The sequence below is a fragment of the Petromyzon marinus genome, chromosome 55 (assembly GCF_048934315.1).
Source record: "Petromyzon marinus isolate PM22_M1 ecotype Great Lakes invasive population chromosome 55, UKy_Petmar_22M1.pri1.0, whole genome shotgun sequence".
Taxonomy (NCBI): domain Eukaryota; kingdom Metazoa; phylum Chordata; class Hyperoartia; order Petromyzontiformes; family Petromyzontidae; genus Petromyzon; species Petromyzon marinus.
The window spans coordinates 101,333-118,744 of record NC_133721.1 but is presented as its reverse complement, the minus strand read 5'-3'; the positions used below and the strand labels follow the sequence as shown (position 1 = coordinate 118,744).

Below are 17,412 nucleotides of genomic sequence, written 5' to 3'. Positions count from 1 at the left end.
TCACCGGTCGACGTTGGATCTCAAGGAACACAGGTTTGAGCTCAATAACTCTGGCACCATATCAATCCTCTGCAGGCGCACAAACACATAAACGCAACCACTTCTCTGTCAATAAACACAATCTGGCATATACATATGCACCAACTCAACGAGTGTTTTGCAAGCAAACCCACACATGATTAAGTCACCTGTAGGTAACTGTTCAGCAAGGGGATGTTTTCGCGAATGCCAGTTAAGATTGTATGGGTTTTAGGAATAGGTTTTACCCTTTTAACTGGCACAAAAACTGACACCTTTATTCAAGGCATCATGTTTGCAATGACCACAACACAAGCAGTCAAAATGCAAACAAAAAAGACAACTCTGATAATAATATGCACTGTCCTTGACAACTCTGATTATTATCAGAGTTGTCTTTTTTGTTTGCATTTTGACTGCTTGTGTTGTGGTCATTGCAAACATGATGCCTTGAATAAAGGTGTCAGTTTTTGTGCCAGTTAAAAGGGTAAAACCTATTCCTATATCTTGTTTCTGGCAAAGGAGGTCTCATAATGTATGGGTTTTATTTAGAGGAAATCTGATGAATCCAGAGGAAACCCATTCCATAACAGGGGGGAGAACAAACAAAACTGCAAGCGAAAAGGCACAAGAGTTGAGTAATCAAACCCAGCGTCTCCTTGCTGCAAGGCACGAGTGTTACCACTGCGCCGATAGCCTGCCGCTCATGATGTCACGGTACATCATATGATAAGAAATCCACAAAAATCACCTTGTTTAAAACATCATGAGAGATATATAGCATTGTTGTTGCACATTTTTTTATTCTAATTAATTTTAAGTTATCGTTATTCATACGGGAAGTACTGAAAAGCACGCAAAAAATGTGGTGAAAATGTCAAATACAATTACAGTTGTGGGGAAACTGGTACCGCGATGATCATTACATCGTAATATTTTACATCATGTTGTAAAGTTAAGAATGAAAAGATGAAATCGGCGGGTCGTAAAACACTTGATATTGTGGCAAGAAGAAATCCACATCTCAGCTTCTCACACAGGTAAACTGTGGTACCACGCACAGATGCCTCCTCATCCAAGGCATTCCCCGGCCGGATAAAGTAGCTCACATCGGCGATGTGTACCCCAACCTAGAACACACATTAATACACCGTCACCACCCTCACATGCATGGATGTGTAATGACAGGGTGATACCTGCCGGCCTGTAAGGGTAATTAAGGTCATAGCTGCATTACATAATGCCTTATTATGAAGGGGCGTATCTGGGGTAAAGGTCAACGGCGGAGTCAGTCGAGAAGCTCCGGGAACCATCCCGAAGGGCCTAGAAGGTTCTAGAAACGGGGCGTGGCCAGAGGTGGAGCTTGGCCACTCCAGGCAGATATAAAGAGCACCGAATCAGAACTTCGGGGCTGTTAGCGTGGGGTCTGGGTCCTGGTTGCGTCGCTACCATCGTCATCTCTTCGTCTTCGACCACGTGGCTGGTTCTTCTTCAAGAGCAGCTCTGTCTCCGCCGCTACGCTCATCAACCAGCCAGCGTAGCTACGCAGGACGGAGATGGGCTGCGTGTTTGTACAGCCTAGGTGTAGCCGCGTTACGAAGTGTATCGCCCTGTGTGCTTTTAATAAATAAGACGCCTTCTACTAGACGTCTGGCGGAAGTCGCTCACTTCACATGCATGCATAACCTCCACCATAGCCACTCCAACCAAAGCACAATAATGTGAAATGAAATGCACACCCATTACCACCTGGTGCATTCATTGTGAACCAGGCATTCGGCCAGTGACGTGGACACTTAGGCCAGTGGGGTCTTAGCCATGGCTTGGCTCAGGCTTGGCTCTCGCGCAACATGCATTGAGATTATTTCTATTATTTTGGCTGCTATAAATGTCCAAATGATGGGCCACTTTGTTGAGCTATTCATTTGTGGCTAGGTCACTAATCAAAAATAAATCAATACCTCAGTGGGCTTTGCCTGGTAGGATGGGGATGGTTTCGTTGTATTTGTTTGTGTTTGGGTTATTTGTTTGTCTTTCTTGTACTTTGCACTAGTATTATGTTTTTGTACTGTTTGTTGTTGTAACGTTCTTACCTGCCGCTACTGGACATGTGAAAAATAGCTTTATAGCTCGTCGGATTCCTCCAATATAAATATTCTGATTCTAATTCTCAATAAGCCACATCAAAGCAATGCTTAAAACCCGAGCTGCCTCTAAGCATGGTTCCAGCCCTGAGCCTCTGTGTCCCTTGTGCCTCCTCGTATATCCCTGCATGCTCCCAGCCACGCTCAGAATTTCTGTGAGCTGAGCGTGAGCCAAGGCACAGCTGAGCCACTCATGCTTCTTTGGCGCAACGGAGCAGATCAAGCCAGAACCGAGCCATGTTGAAGTCAGTCCTGAGCCGAGCAGAGACCAAGAATACGGGCACTAAGGCAACAATGTTTGGAAACTTAAAAACAGGAATATTGTCCACCCCTTTGTCAATCCACTGCAGGATGAGGGCTTCTCCATGCCGTAATGGGTCGCGATTGTCATTTGACCTTGCTTTATTACGATGGTCAATGCAGGTGGTGAAGGGGAGAACTTGGGCAGTTTTTTTAGATATCACTCTGTACCGGTGTTAGCCATGACTGGAACTAAACCAGCTTGACAGGATGAATGTGCAGTGCACTTATCATTGTGCCACTAAACTCCCCTTGTCACCTCCGCTAGCATTGACAAAACCATGAAAGGAATAGGCACGAATTACCGCGACCGTGACCACGATTACCACCACCAAATGAATACCTCGGTGTTCCCATTGTCGAGCGGTTTGCAGTGTAGGGCATCGTCGATGTCTGTGCAGCCTGGAGGATCCACACTGCAGATGGACAACGCACGGAGGTCCTCCCTGCCAGCCTGGTCCTTGTACGGGACACACACAGCACCAGGTTCAACAAAACGCTGCCTTACAACTAACAAAACACAGGGTGAGCCATACATGGGTAAACCAACTTCATTCTAATGGCGTTCTATCTTCTCAATAGGCTACTGAATATTTTCAAAGTACAGTCCGTTCTCCTATAACTCTGCGTGTTTTCATATCGTGAATTAGATATAATGCGATTAATGCATTAGGGAACACATTTTTTTCATAACATGGATGCGAATTGGATAAAAGGCGATCCAGTGAACAGAACTGCGTTGTGCGAGGCAGAATAAGCGGTTGTACGGTTGCCTCAGTGTAGCATCACACAAGGCGGGATGCTTCTGGATGCTTCTAGATGCTACTCACGTACCCGAAGTCTTTGTTAAGCCTGCGTACGCATGTCACGTGTTATCGCGGACTGTGCTTTACCCTATATTATTTATTATGCGATTTTCCCACAATTCGGTGTTCTTCAGGAACGCAAGTACAGCGTTATAGGAGAAAAGTCTGTAGTCCCCTTGCTCCATTCATTTCTGTACTGGACCATCTCCACGGCTACTGCAGAGTCCTCCACATCCTGGCTCACCACTTTGATCCGCATCTCTCGAAGCCTGCCTCTTGGGTCTCCGCCCTGGTGCTTCCATAAGTCCGTCGCCTTCCTTCCTCCGATGTGAATTTCCTCTCTTCTTACAATGATGTGTCCGAGCCATCGACTTTCTTTCAGCTCGACGGCTTTTCTATATACGGTCTGCGGTAAAGGTGTAGAGCCCCGTGGCTTCTCGTTCATGCCAGTGCAGCGGAAGGACCTCGACTGGAGGGAGAGCTCCAGAGAGGCCCTCTAGAAGGTATTCTACGCAGGCCAAACATCTTGAAACTGTTGAGGTTTGACAGCACGATGATGATGATGGGGGGTGTTTTCACATTTGTCTATTGTCGGGGGCCTATACGTCGGGGGCCACACGTCATGGGCCACACCAAAGGCCACTCAGGGGCCACCAGTGGCCCGTGGGCCTTGTAATAAAGAACATTGAAGTAAAGGATTCTCACATGCACGACCAAACACACCAACACACCGCAGGCGTAAGAATTGAACTCAATCGATGAATTGACATATCGTCACACGTCTCATGCATACCTCTGCTGTGATGCTGAACGTGGGAGGGGGCAGGCATGCAAGTACGGTCTGGCTGAAGGGCTGGTGTGGCACGTCGTGCTCCAGCAGCAGCACCTCTGTCTCCGTCTCCTTATCCCCACATTCGCCCAGAGAGCGCACAAATGGCCCTGCACAAGCACACCGACGATTAGCACGGATGTCTACGTATGGTACGGAAGAAGTTCAACATGCATATGAACATACGTGGCCAATCATCACCGGTATCCCTGTTCCACCGGTACATTGGAACCCAGACAGCGCAGAGCTCTCGAGGTGTCTGTGGTCACCCACTGGCTTTTTGCCGTGTCGAACCAGAACCAAACCGTGATATGCTGGCCCCACAAGGCATCCAAATCTATCCGGGGGCCGAGCAGGGCCAAGGGCGGGGCTAGCGACACGTTAATTGTGTGACGGCAGTCGGTACACCACGGGGACGTGGCACTACAGCGTCATCTGCACGTGCCTAGACTTGTTCAAAGCATTGACCGTCCATGGCATGGATCCGCTTTGCAGTGGATAAACAACCTGCAGCCTACTAAACCGTGCCAGCCATGGTGCCGCTCGGTTGTGCAGTGGCAAATAGGTATGAAAAGCACAACCACAATGCCAACCTTGTACCTAACGTTCATGATGTAGAATATTAACCGGCATCTGTTTAAACAAAGATACAACCCAAATAATACATCTTAACAATATATTTAGCTTTTCACCATTTTTTTTTTCTCATTGTGTTAATGGTATCACACAAGACAAGTAATCTATACCACCCTTCGTGGTCAAGGACGACCCACAGGAGCAGACATAACAGAGCTACTTCTAAGATCCAATGAAGTGAAATGCGGTCCAAATTGTAGGGGGGCAGTGCTTTTCCAACCACTCTGCCAATCAAAGTAATGTTCATCACATGGCAGTCAAAAGCAGTAGTTTTCTCAGAGATGGAAATTAAACAATCGAAGTGCACGACCAAATTTAATATCGTTTTTGGTGCAGTTATTGGTGACTGGGCTGAGACTATCAACTTACAACACCTTAATAACCTAGGTTGAATCACAGGTGAGTTTGCCATGCTTTCAAACAAAAAATCACAGTGATGCCAGCTCATCCACCCTGACTTCCAATTCACCGTGTCACCGTTCGTGTTTTGGATTCGACGGCTGTATTGCATAGAGAGCCGCGTGGCCGTGCGTCAAGTGACAGAAGGATGAGCCCGACGATGCCGACCACGGGACGGACGGGTGAGGTGTCACGGCGTGCGGGGCGTCACGGTGCAGTCGTACGTTCGGGTAGCGGGAGTGTCGCAGCCAGCCATCGATGGCCACCACGATGCGGTGGGCCTGCAGGGACGCTGCTTGTCTTGTCTCCACCCGCACTCGTGGCATGCGGCAGTCCGCGGGCGTGAACAGGTGGCGGGTGGCCTGCAACACGCACAAAGAGCCCCCAGTAAGGCATTCAACAAACTGTTTGGGCGAGTGCCGTCAGCACACACCTATTCAAGCTGGTACGGCAAACGACGGGGTGGGTACGGCCAGCACCATGCCTGACCGCCTTTGTCTCCACAGCGCTGATGTTTACATGTCACATCAGAGACTCATTTATGGCCGAGTCGACCTAGGGAAGGGCCCAAGACAGGTTCAGACATTTGCCGCTGTTTATTGGTTATGAGCGATAAATATAATCCAACTCGGGTCCCAGGATTCGTAGCGCAGCGCGCTAACCGCTACATCACCGCTCCCCACACGTACACACACACATGCAGATCAGCCCACCTCCTTGATTGGGCTGGGCATGAGCATGCCGCACAGCGGCCTCGAGTTCCGCTTGATGATGCCGACCACTTTGCCAGTGGGCCGACGCATCTTCCCACTTTCGGCTTTCAGCTGGAGACCAAAACAAAGGACAAACATCGCGTTGCGTAATCTAAGCAAGAGCGACGACAGCAGCAGCAGCAGCTGGGATAGCACCGGGAGATGACAACGCAAACTCAAATGAGCACTCACCACAGTAGCGTCTCTCTCACACACTGAAATAATGAAATAACTATTTTTTTACCAGCTCACTGCGTAACACAATACAATTTGGCTTGAAGGGGAAGGAGCAATCTAAAACAATAGCACTTAACCTGCGGATGTGGTTTCATGCTGTGTCTCATCAATGTCAATAATGAGACTGACGCTTTGTTAAAATGACAAAAGATCACAGTGAGGAGTCCTCCGTAAATATTGATAAGTTAAAACAGTTCTGGCAATTGATAGAATCAACCGGAACCCGCCCATCAGATACCACACGTTTAAAAAAAAAGCGTAAGCTTTTGCGACCAATATTATCTACAACAAAGGTTACCCTCCCATCTAATTCAAAATTTGATGCTTAATCTCTCGATTCTTTATGATTTCACTGATTGACATTTTCTCTTACCTGCTTAGCACATCAGTCACCCTATATGTGTTTAATGTTTACGTAACGTTTTTATAAGTATAACTGTGCAATGATCAGTCTATAAATAATCTGCCCAAGCCGACTTGCACTACATGCGATTTAATATCTAACACTTGTTTATGTTTGTGCAATATTGTCTACTTTTCATAAACCACGGTTGTTTTCGTGCCAATTTCAATTAACTTCATTGCTGTACTTTATTATGTTTTGCATTCTGTCACTGTGGTATGTATGCATGTAGAACTTATTTCGCACCGTACACAGCCAACCATGCTAATCGGAGGTGCGCGGAAAGGACAACAATCCAAATACAAAAAGCAGTTCTAAAGAAATTAGTTTTAAATATAGAGGCCACCCTGTGACCCAGAAAAGACCGTGGAAGCGACGCCGTGTTGAGCCTGGATATGCATAACAGGTGGTATAGGCTCTGCGCCAAAATGGCTGGCAGCAGAGCGCAGTACAGCAAAATGAACTGTTGTCCTGTCCTTCTATGCTCCTGATCTATGCCCCCCCCCCCCTTCACCAACCCGCACCGAAGTATGGTCAAATAACCCCTACGTACATACAAAAATAGTACGAAATGATTAGCACTCCTGACTTGATTTTGAAGTAATGTAATGTAAAGTCATTTAATAAACGCAAAATCAAGACCACAGCATCTCTAATGTGGATTGTTGTCTGGTCGCACGATGTTCATTATGTTTAAGGTCTCTCTTGAAGTGGTTGAGTCTTTGTTGTTATTCTTTGTTTCAACTATATTAAAACTATTTAAAAACTATAAACTATTTTAACTTTACCAGATAAGGACCCTGAGAGCTATATAGCTCTTTTTAAGTGACCTGGCCACAAATGATCGTTCAATGAAGTATCTTATCACATTTGAAATTGATAGCAGCCAAATACTCTAAGTGCATGTCAGATTGTAACTGTGGAGGGAAAAGCCGGAGGACCTGGAGAAAAATCCATGCGACCACGGGGAGAGAGACACGCACACTGCAGGTGTCTGGGTTTGATTTTGGTTCGGCAGTGTTGACGCTCCACTCACCACATCCTCCTCATTCTCTTCTGCAACGTCCCCTGCGACGCCCTCATCGTGCAGGACCAGCGAGGAGGGGGCAACCCAGCGCTCCTCGGGGAACATCTCCACGCACACGATGTCGTCGTACATCGCGCGGTTTAAATGCTGCAGCCCCTGGATGAACACCTGCACGCAGACAAAAAAGATCCCCCGTATAGCCTTAACAGACCGCTGGGCCAAGTGCTGTTAGAGAGCAGCATATACAGTAAAACCTTGGATTGCGAGTAACTTGGTCTGCGAGTGTTTTACAAGATGCGCAAATTTTTTAAATAAATATTAATTTGATAAACGAGCGAGGGTCTTGCAATACGAGCAGCTTTATACTGCCGAGCGTCACGTGATCACAACTGATATACGAGTGCTTTGATATACGAGTGCTTGGATTACAAACACGTTTCCGGAACGAATTATGCTCGCAATCCAAGGTTTTACTGTACAAGAGTTTTAATACCACGAATAAACAATTTAAAATGTAGGACTATGAGCCCATGAATCTTCTGAAACCAATGTTTTTCAGTAACATATGTTCAAGCAGGGCAATTTCTGGACTGGTTTTTTTTTCCAACAAATGGCCAATGTACCTAATTGTTATTTAACGTTACATTTTGGAGGTGGAAATAGACCATTCATTTTGTTAACAAAGTAGTCACAACCATCATTAGACCTCCTTTGCCAGTACCAAAATATAATAGGGTTTTTCCCCTTTTTTCTGGCAACAAAACTGAAACCTTTTACAAGGAATCAGGTGTGCATTAACCACAATACTTGTGGTGAAAATGCAAACAAAAACACACTGATAATATTTGCAATATATGCGTACGCCTTTTGGCGTCCTCTGGTCTCGCACCAATTGGGTCGAGGCTCAAAAGAAAGCCGTCCCTGGTGTGGACCAATCAGTCTCAACGACAATGCATATATTATCATAGTGTGTTTTTTGTTTGCATTTTGACCACAAGTATTGTGGTTAATGCACACATGATTCCTTGTAAAAGGTTTCAGTTTTGTTGCCAGAAAAAAAGGGAAAAACCCTATTATTAAAGTAGTCACAATTAACGTATATACTGTGGTTGTGGTGGCGTAGCTATCGAGTGTGCAGGCAGTGCAACTGCACCAAGACTCACAGGCCGGGGGGGCAGGAGCCAGGCTACGACACCTACGTAGGGTTCAAAAGACGTTCAAAATACAAATATTTTAGCCCAGTAGCTCTTAACCTTTACTGCAGCCTTGCAGTAAAGGTTAAGAGCTACTGCTCATGCCAAGAACGCTATGCCACTGCTTCATTATAAATTTGTTTTTAAAACTCACACAGATACTATCGAACAGCATTGTTCCTTCCAGACGCAGGCTTGTGAAACGTGTACCTCTTTATCACTGTCACCGTCCCCTCGCACCCTCAGAGTCCCCTCCAGGTAATTCTCACGACTCGCAAGGAAGGTTCCCTGGACAAACCGGCCGGAGCGCACACCTTGCTGCAGCTGGGACAGCGGGAGATGTTCGGGGAAGATTACCCGGGACTCCACCACATCCTGCACACGTACACAGCACACGCACGGCACATGCACGCGTCAACAACAATTTTGCAACCGCCATCACGTAACGAGACGAAGGATCCAGTCTGATTTATCTCAGAGCAGTACGGCCATCCGTGTTAGAGAACGTTCCACAAAAGCGGATATCATAGAGCTACCTCTAGAGTTTCACCCTTCCGTCTCTGCTTTTTGGTAAATATGCCACGTTATAAATCTAGGATTTATTTGATTGATTGACCATTGATGGTGAGGATGAGACGTTCTAAACGGGAGCTGTTTAACACGTGTTCTTTTGCGACCAATATTATCCATAATAAAGGTTTTTTGGGTAAGAGCGCGTAAATGTGCGTAGTTAACCCGGCACAGACAATTAGTAAGGTTTGTTACGTAAAACAAAACGTGTCAATTAGTTACTACTGCAGCACGCCAGTGTATTGGAGAGTAAACCCACAACACTTACAAATCGAGTATATCGTTTCCCTGGCGATTACAACCAGCGAAACGTCGTACTCAGCGCAAGGCAAGTGTCCCTTTCTTCAGTGAGGCAGCTGGATGCAACGCGGAAGTGAGGGGTCGGACAAGGGTACAGGCCCGCACCATAAATATGAGGGGGGGGGGCAGAGCTGATGCACGCATACGGAGTCTCACCTGCTCCGAGGCCAGTGCCAGACGGTCAATCAACTCAGGGTTGTCCAGCAAGCTGCGCACGTATTCCTCCACTGGGGGTACAAAGACACGCGCAGATAAACGCAGAAATTATAATTGGCGACACGATTTACCGGACGATTTAGAGTGCCACCCAAAATGTAAATGTGTTACTTTTCAAGTCATGCCTGCTGGATTTATTAATTTTCCTGTTTAACTGAAGCACTGTTTAACAAGAGGCACTACAGACTTGATTCAAAGCTTTCGTGACTGCAGGAATTAATCTTTGTTTTTTTTCGGTAAAGTCACGTATAAATAAGAAATAATAAAATAACATAATAGCGTACGACGTTTCGGTTGCAACACAAGCAGCCATCATCAGGTACGGAAGAGCTAAATTTACGAGAGAGAGGAAACACATAACCCCATATGTATATACAGACACACAAGTAGGGGGAAACTAACACAGATACAACAGGGGACACAGAGAGAGAAGCATACCAAACAAACAGTATTTAGCAAAATTTGGAAACCATATAAAGCAACACAGACGGTCGGTCAAAACACAATTAACGCATAGTCTGGTTGATTACGCTATTACAAAGATTGATGAACTGCAAGTTAAGTATGAAATTTTGTGGTGGGTCCACACACTAATCATAATAATAGGTAACAGTAGAAATGAGTAACACTGGTCAGGTATAGTGGCTGCTGTTATAGATGTGACCTTGGTAAATAAATAAAAAATACATTTTGATTTAAAGCTTTCGTGACTGCAGGCATTCATATTCTTGGTTCTTTCGGTAAAGTCACGTAGAAGGAATGATGATTGCTTGTGTTGCAGTCGAAACGTCGTGAGAATTGTATTGTTTTATATTTTTATTATTTATCTTCTACGAGACTTTACCGAAAGAACCAAGAAAATAAAAAATAGTTTAGTATTTTTTTTATCATTGGTGTGGTCCCCTTATGCACCACGGGTCACACCTGATTGGGCTCTCACCTAGTTCAGGAGCAATGATTTTCCTACCTTATCAGTTGAGGTGAGGAAGGTGAAGTGAGAAGTAAAATTGCCTGACCTCACCTGGTAGAGGAGGACAAATCTGTCTCTCACCTGATTCAGGAACCCCTCATCCATATGATGAAGTGGTGCTGGACACCTGTGAAAAAGAGCTTTATAGCTCATCGGATTGATCCAGGAAAAATATTCAGATTATGATGCTGCCATAATGTGACGGTTATCACACTGGGCTTGGCAACCCAAATGCCGCCGGTTCGTCCTCCAAGCGCGGCAGGTGATTGAACCGTTTCTTAAATCCCCCCTCACTGGCCCTGCCGTTGTCCACTCAGCACTGTCAATGGGTAGTCCATCGGCAGGTCGTGTGTGGTGGGGTAAAATGTGGGTTACTCCCACCTCTTCCAAACGTCTGGCTCAACAACATATCCTCCAGAAGGGAGCTTGCAGTGGCACGAGCCAATATATTTTCAGGGCTGCCTGCACCTTAACCTTCAACCTTTTAGAGTGAGATGGTGGTTTGAGTGAGATGGTGGTTTGAGTGAGATGGTGGTTTGAGTGAGTTGGTGGTTTGTGTGAGATGGTGGTGGTTTGAGTGAGATGGTGGTTTGAGTGAGATGGTGGTGGTTTGAGTGAGTTGGTGGTTTGAGTGAGTTGGTGGTTTCAGTGAGATGGTGGTTTGAGTGAGATGGTGGTTTGAGTGAGATGGTGGTTTGAGTGAGTTGGTGGTTTGAGATGGTGGTTTGAGATAGTGGTTTGAGTGAGTTGGTGGTTTGAGTGAGATGGTGGTGGTTTGAGTGAGTTGGTGGTTTGAGTGAGATGGTGGGTTGAGTGAGTTGATGGTTGAGTGAGTTGGTGGTTTGAGTGAGATGGTGGGTTGAGTGAGTTGATGGTTGAGTGAGTTGGTGGTTTGAGTGAGAGTGAGTTGGTGATTTGAGTGAGATTGAGTTGGTGGTTGAGTGCGTGAACGGGTGAGTTTGTGAGCATAAGATGTCCTAAACTATTCATATATAGTGACGCTTATACACCTCACCTGGCTGTTTGTACTGGTTGGCAAGGTAAAAATTGTAAATTTAAGAAAATTGCGCCACTGTTTCAAACGCTGCGATGGGAAAACGAACCAGTAACTTCTGGATTGCAAGTTCAGAGTGCAAACCGCCCGTTACTTCAGGGTAGCGTTTCTCATAACCGCCACTGATTTTTTTATTGTTCACCTCTGCTTGCGAGCACACTGTACACTTAACTAACTCTGCAGATGTAAAACCCAGAGTGTGTGCCCACTCATGCACCTCTTACCTCTTGCTGACACCGCATGCATGATGCACGAGTACTGTCTTGGTTTTTTGGGCCGGGGAGAAGGGGAGCCCCATGGGGTGGACTCCGGAGGGTTGTAGCCTGGAATCTGTGACAGCGGACACACAAGATGGCACAAGCGTACAACAAAGATGAAGATCACCCAAATAAGCCTTAACAGACTGTGCTGCTGTTAGGCGGCGTGGCCCACGAGGAGGTGGGTGGCCAGCACTACGCGCATGCAGCCACCTCTGTCTCCCCAGTGCTCATGTTTACACACTGCACCAGGTACTCATTTAAGACAGAGTTTACCTAGGATAGGGACAACACCGGTTGAGATAAGGCAGACTGTCTGCCTCAGCAGCTGTCCCCCTCTCTTTTTTTCTTCCTGATGACAAAAGCTTGTGTTGTGATCGAAACGTCGTAGTTTTTTGTTATTTTTGGTTATTTCATTTGAACCTATTTACGTGACGTTACCGAAAGACCCAAAGAATGTCTTCCTGCAGTTACAAAAGCTTTAAGTCAAGATTTATTATGACATTTGTTTACTGTGCAAAAACTCAAGACTTCTTCATGAGGGTCCTGCGAAGTTTTTGCTGTCACTGTGTAGTCCCAATTGAGTAATTTGCAGGTGATTTTTCAGTATTGGGATGTTTTGCCCAATGCCAGACTCGTTGTATTGGGTATTTTTTTTACTATGGGAGGAAACTTGAGGAGACCCAGAAGAGGGGGAGAACATACAATCTTCACACACTCACACATTCACGCTAACTCACTCGCTCACACACTCACTCAAACACTTCATTGCACTTACACACTCTGACGAACAGGGGGAGAGAAGATGACAACTCCACGCCGAAACGCGCCCGAGTCGGGAATCAAACCCAGCTTTCTTGCTGCAAGGCGCAAGGGTTACTTACCAATGTGCCACCATGCCGCCCATGGCGATTCGTAAACTACATCAGTACCAGTTTCCATGGACTGGGGGCAGCTGCCCCTGTGCAGCCACAGCCTTGCAAGCGGGCTTTACCCTGCCAAGTGGGTTTGTGATGTTATTAGGCAGCTTCCCCGATGGAATAATTTGCGAGTAAATTTCTCAAATTTGAGTAATTACACCACACAACACTTGGCCGACTCTCTTTTTCTAATCATGTACGTGTTCGCTCTAACTGTGTCTACTGCGAAGTAGACCGCGTTATTAACCAGAGCGGCCACCGACTTCATTTCAGTGTTAAATATTACGGACGGTACATTATACACTAAATACAACTTTAAAAAATGACAATACTGCACGTATATACATCACTCCATTCAGAGTCTTCGAGATTGGATTGGTAAGTACGGTACAGTAAATAGGTTACATTTTACAGTAGGATATTTATTTCTGTGTATTTGTATGTTTATTCACACCAATTTCATATAGTAAACTAATTTAAAAGACAACAAAACATTCACAACATTTAAAAACAATGCTATGCAAGAATGTGCAAAAATTAGCTTTTTAAAATTATTATGTAGTGAATATCCGGCGTTGTTAAAAAAATTGGCGTCCCCTTCCCCCCCGTAGCCGCCGAATAATCGATGATCTACTATAGATACTCTATAGTTAGGGCATTTCTGAATCGTCCGGGCTTCCTTGTGCGCCGCAGGCTGGGACGCGTCGTCGTCGGAGAGAGAAGCGATCGTGAGCGACTCTACTCCATCCGGGGTGGACAACCTCCCGAGCTTCTCGGAGCAGGTCGCGAGCGGTATGGCCTTCCTCGCTCACAAGAACGTGAGTCGCGAGAGGAGTGAATCAGCAGTGAGCCTCTCTCCTCGGTTAAAAGAGTGGTGGAACATAATGATGAAAATACGTGATGATTTTAACCTGTCTCTGTGTCTCTCTGTATGTATCTCCGTGCCTGTCTGTCTCTATCCCTACAGGGCCATGACCATCTGTGTGACTGCGCGTGTTTAACTGTCTTGATTTGAAGCCCTTGTCGAGGAGGCTGCTCTCCGATCTTACATTTACATGCTAATTTCTCACATTAACATCACTAGCCCCGCCCACTTCTTTATGACCCTTGGGCTACACCTATTTCAAACCTTTTAAAACAGTCTGCCTCAGCAGTAGATTATGCTTTCCCACCTGATGAGGGACACTTGTGTTGCGCCCGAAACGTCGTGATTTGTTTTATTTTATACCTATGTTACTCTACGTGACTTTACCGAAAGAACCAAAGAAGAGAAAAAACCAAAGAGTATGTTTAACTGTATCCCTGTGACTGTGCGTGTTTAACTGTGTCTTTGTATGTGACTGTGTCTGTGGTGCACGTCTTTGTTGCCCTTAATATGTCTGTCTGGGTGGCGAGTGGTCGCTCAGTGGTTAGTTCACTGTGCTACGAACCCAACGGCCAGAGTTCGATTCCCGCTCACGGCCAACACCAGTGACAATTATCTGAACCGGTCTTGGGCCTCCCCAGATGGACTCAGTCTCAAATGAGTACCTGGTGCGGTGTGTAAACATCTACACTGGGGAGACAAAGGCAGCCGGGCGTGGTGCTGGGCACCCACCCCGTCGTGTACCGTGGCCGACCTTCACAGAAGTTGCCCCAAGTTTGTTGAAGGCCACACATGGAATTATTTTCTTTTTTTTAGTGCATCCACCGCGACCTGGCTGCGAGGAATTTGCTGGTAACGCATGGACACATCGCCAAGATTTGCGACTTTGGGCTGGCACGGAACGTCCAGACTGACCCCAACTATGTGGTGAAGGGCAAAGTGAGTCCTTCACCTTACTTAGCATCATCAGCATCATTATCAGTATCGCCAATGTCATCACCATCATCGGAATGGAAGGCCCATCACTTTAATTGTACTCAATGTTTTTATTTTATTTTGCACAGCCCCTAAGAAAAAAAGAGTGGGTGGTGCTGCCACACACGGTGGTGCAATGGCTCCCCCACCCTAGACTTGCAATCCAGAGGTCGGCAATTGGATTCAATCTCCCTGCTCTGCCGACAGTTCAAAATATGGATGCAATTTCACAAATCCCCTTCCTCCTCCCCCCCCCCCGTGTGGTACACGGGGTAACTGGCCCAGAATAACAACCTGTGGTGGTGACCACCAGGCTAACTACACTAATTACAACATGACTAGCTACGACAGAACGGGACCACAGCTCGGGTCCCAGTCCATGTGTTGGAGACTCGGTAGAACGTAGACGTAGACAAAGGTTCTTCAGGATGAACAACAACGCCGGTCCCTCTGGGGGACCCAGCTTATATTCTCTGTGGCGTGGCTGGCTCCGCCCTTGGCCACGACCACCTTCTAGAATCATCGAGCAGCAGGATCTGGACCCCGACCACGTGACCACCCCTAGCCCCCACTTGGGGCCCCTTTGTAGACTTAACCGGTCACGTGTCCTCTCGGGTCAACCAGAGTGCCATGGCATTTAGTAACCCGTTTCCTACGGCCGGCACTCCCACACCCTATCCTGTTGGGTTGGCACTGCACGCCAAGCGTGATGCCATCCAGCGGGATCAATCAGCGCTGACCGAGCCCCTCTAGGGCCGGTACTACACCCACACCAGAGTGGTATCCGCGATGTCAATAGGGCCGGCACTACGCAGTGACATCCCGTGATGTCACTACACATTTAACCCTTCAGGGTAGTGGAGGGCTAGATGACGCTAATTTGGCCAGATGAATGTGGCCTGACGCAAAAAAACGTATGACGAATCGCGATGCATTGGCCTGAACTGAATTTACTGAACGTATTGTTGTTGTGCTTGTGGCCATGCGGTCATGTCCATTAGGTGCCTCTGCCTGTAAAGTGGATGTCTTCAGAAAGCATGTTCCATGGGCTCTACAAGGTGCAGAGCGACGTGTGGTCATACGGTATGCTACTGTGAGAAATCTTATATTGTGCTGAGACAAACTTTCACTTGCCACAAACATTCGGGGCCCTGAGTACAGAAGATCCTCACAGCAGACAACGATTTTAGTCTTATCTTACACTATGATTTTAATTGCGTAAAGTTCAGATTTAAAGCTTTCGTGACTGCAGGGATTCATCTTCTTGGTTCTTTCGATAAAGTAACGTAGAAAAAAAAAAACGTAATAAAAATAAAATTTTCACGACGTTTCGGCCACAACACAAGTAGCCTTCTTCAGGTGAAGGAACAGAACTGTCGGGACGACAGCACTTCAATGACTGCTGCTAAGATTCGCAGTGTCGTTTAAACTAGGTGGGAGAGGTAAAGTGCCTTGACAAAGGAGTTTACATATCAAACAGGATAATTTAGCATTGAAATAGCTGTGTTAAAGTGTTGGATCAGCAGGGTGTTAAAGTCAGAAATTAGCATGTAACTGGGAGATTAGCATGATGTTAATGTGAGGGATTAGCATGTGACTGGTCATGGAAATAGCTATGTTAAAGTCAAAGTTTACATCTCAACAGAGGCGTTTAGTATATGGACGCTAAAGGACTGCAACTACCCAACTATCATACAATAAACCGATGTGAAAAAAACTAAGTAGAAACTTCATCAATATAATAAATGTACTCAATATATTCTTCAATAAATTGAGCTATAAACATAAAGTAACTGGGTATACACTACACTATCTAATGAATACCATATAGTAAACTAATAAAAAACTAAAATACAAACTACATCAATGTTATCAATAAACTCTATATACTCTCCATCAGCTGAGCTACTAACAATAAGTCGTTATACATTACAATGCCATATGGCGAAAAAAATGGGTGGCGGTTTTTTCCTTCTTTCCAACGTTACCACCACGGAGAGCGACGAGCCTCGTTCAGACGGACGAGTCCATCCATGCTCGGAACGGAGGAGGGGGGAGAAACAGCCACGATGTGCTGCTCTGTCCTGTGTTGCGTTACAACCATGCCATAAACTAGACTACTATACATTGTAATGTTATACCTTCCAATCTAAACTACATTGTATAATATCGTATACACAGCCCAATGTAAGCTCTAACATTATGCATTATATTGATATGTCTCCAAATAAACTTTTTCCTACATTACACAACTATACACCGTAATATACACTACCATAGACAAACCCACCCTTGAATTATACAATGCGTTACTTTACACTACCCTATACTTTAGACTGTAAAATATTAGACTTGTAATATTACACTATGTATTATTCTACCAACCCTACTGTATACCACACAGCTGTATATTCACTATAAAATTACAATACTATATATTGCCTTATGAATTATGTTAAACATTGCAATGTTATACTATTTATTATTATATAACATGCTATAAACCAGGGGTGTCCAATCTACGGCCCGCGGGCCAACTGC

General features: G+C 45.7%; 1 protein-coding gene across 1 annotated transcript; it reads right to left on the bottom strand.

The window, feature by feature from the left end:
• Positions 1 to 5,820: 5,820 nt before the first annotated feature.
• On the bottom strand, positions 5,821 to 7,718 carry LOC142905566 (exosome complex exonuclease RRP44-like). The gene is made up of 2 exons (XM_076052196.1): positions 7,561 to 7,718; positions 5,821 to 5,956 (listed from the first exon to the last, which is right to left on the bottom strand). Exons 1-2 carry the CDS (start codon positions 7,681 to 7,683, stop codon positions 5,837 to 5,839), a joined length of 243 nt encoding a protein of 80 aa, XP_075908311.1. The 5' UTR covers positions 7,684 to 7,718; the 3' UTR covers positions 5,821 to 5,836.
• Between the last annotated feature and the right edge of the window lie 9,694 nt (positions 7,719 to 17,412).

Excerpts from the sequence above, each read along its gene's own strand:
- LOC142905566 (XM_076052196.1), bottom strand. The coding sequence starts at position 7,683 with ATGTACGACGACATCGTGTGCGTGGAGATGTTCCCCGAGGAGCGCTGG. Across the intron at positions 5,957-7,560 it reads AAGAGAATGAGGAGGATGTG|CTGAAAGCCGAAAGTGGGAA; the intron begins GTGAGTGGAGCG and ends TTTGGTCTCCAG.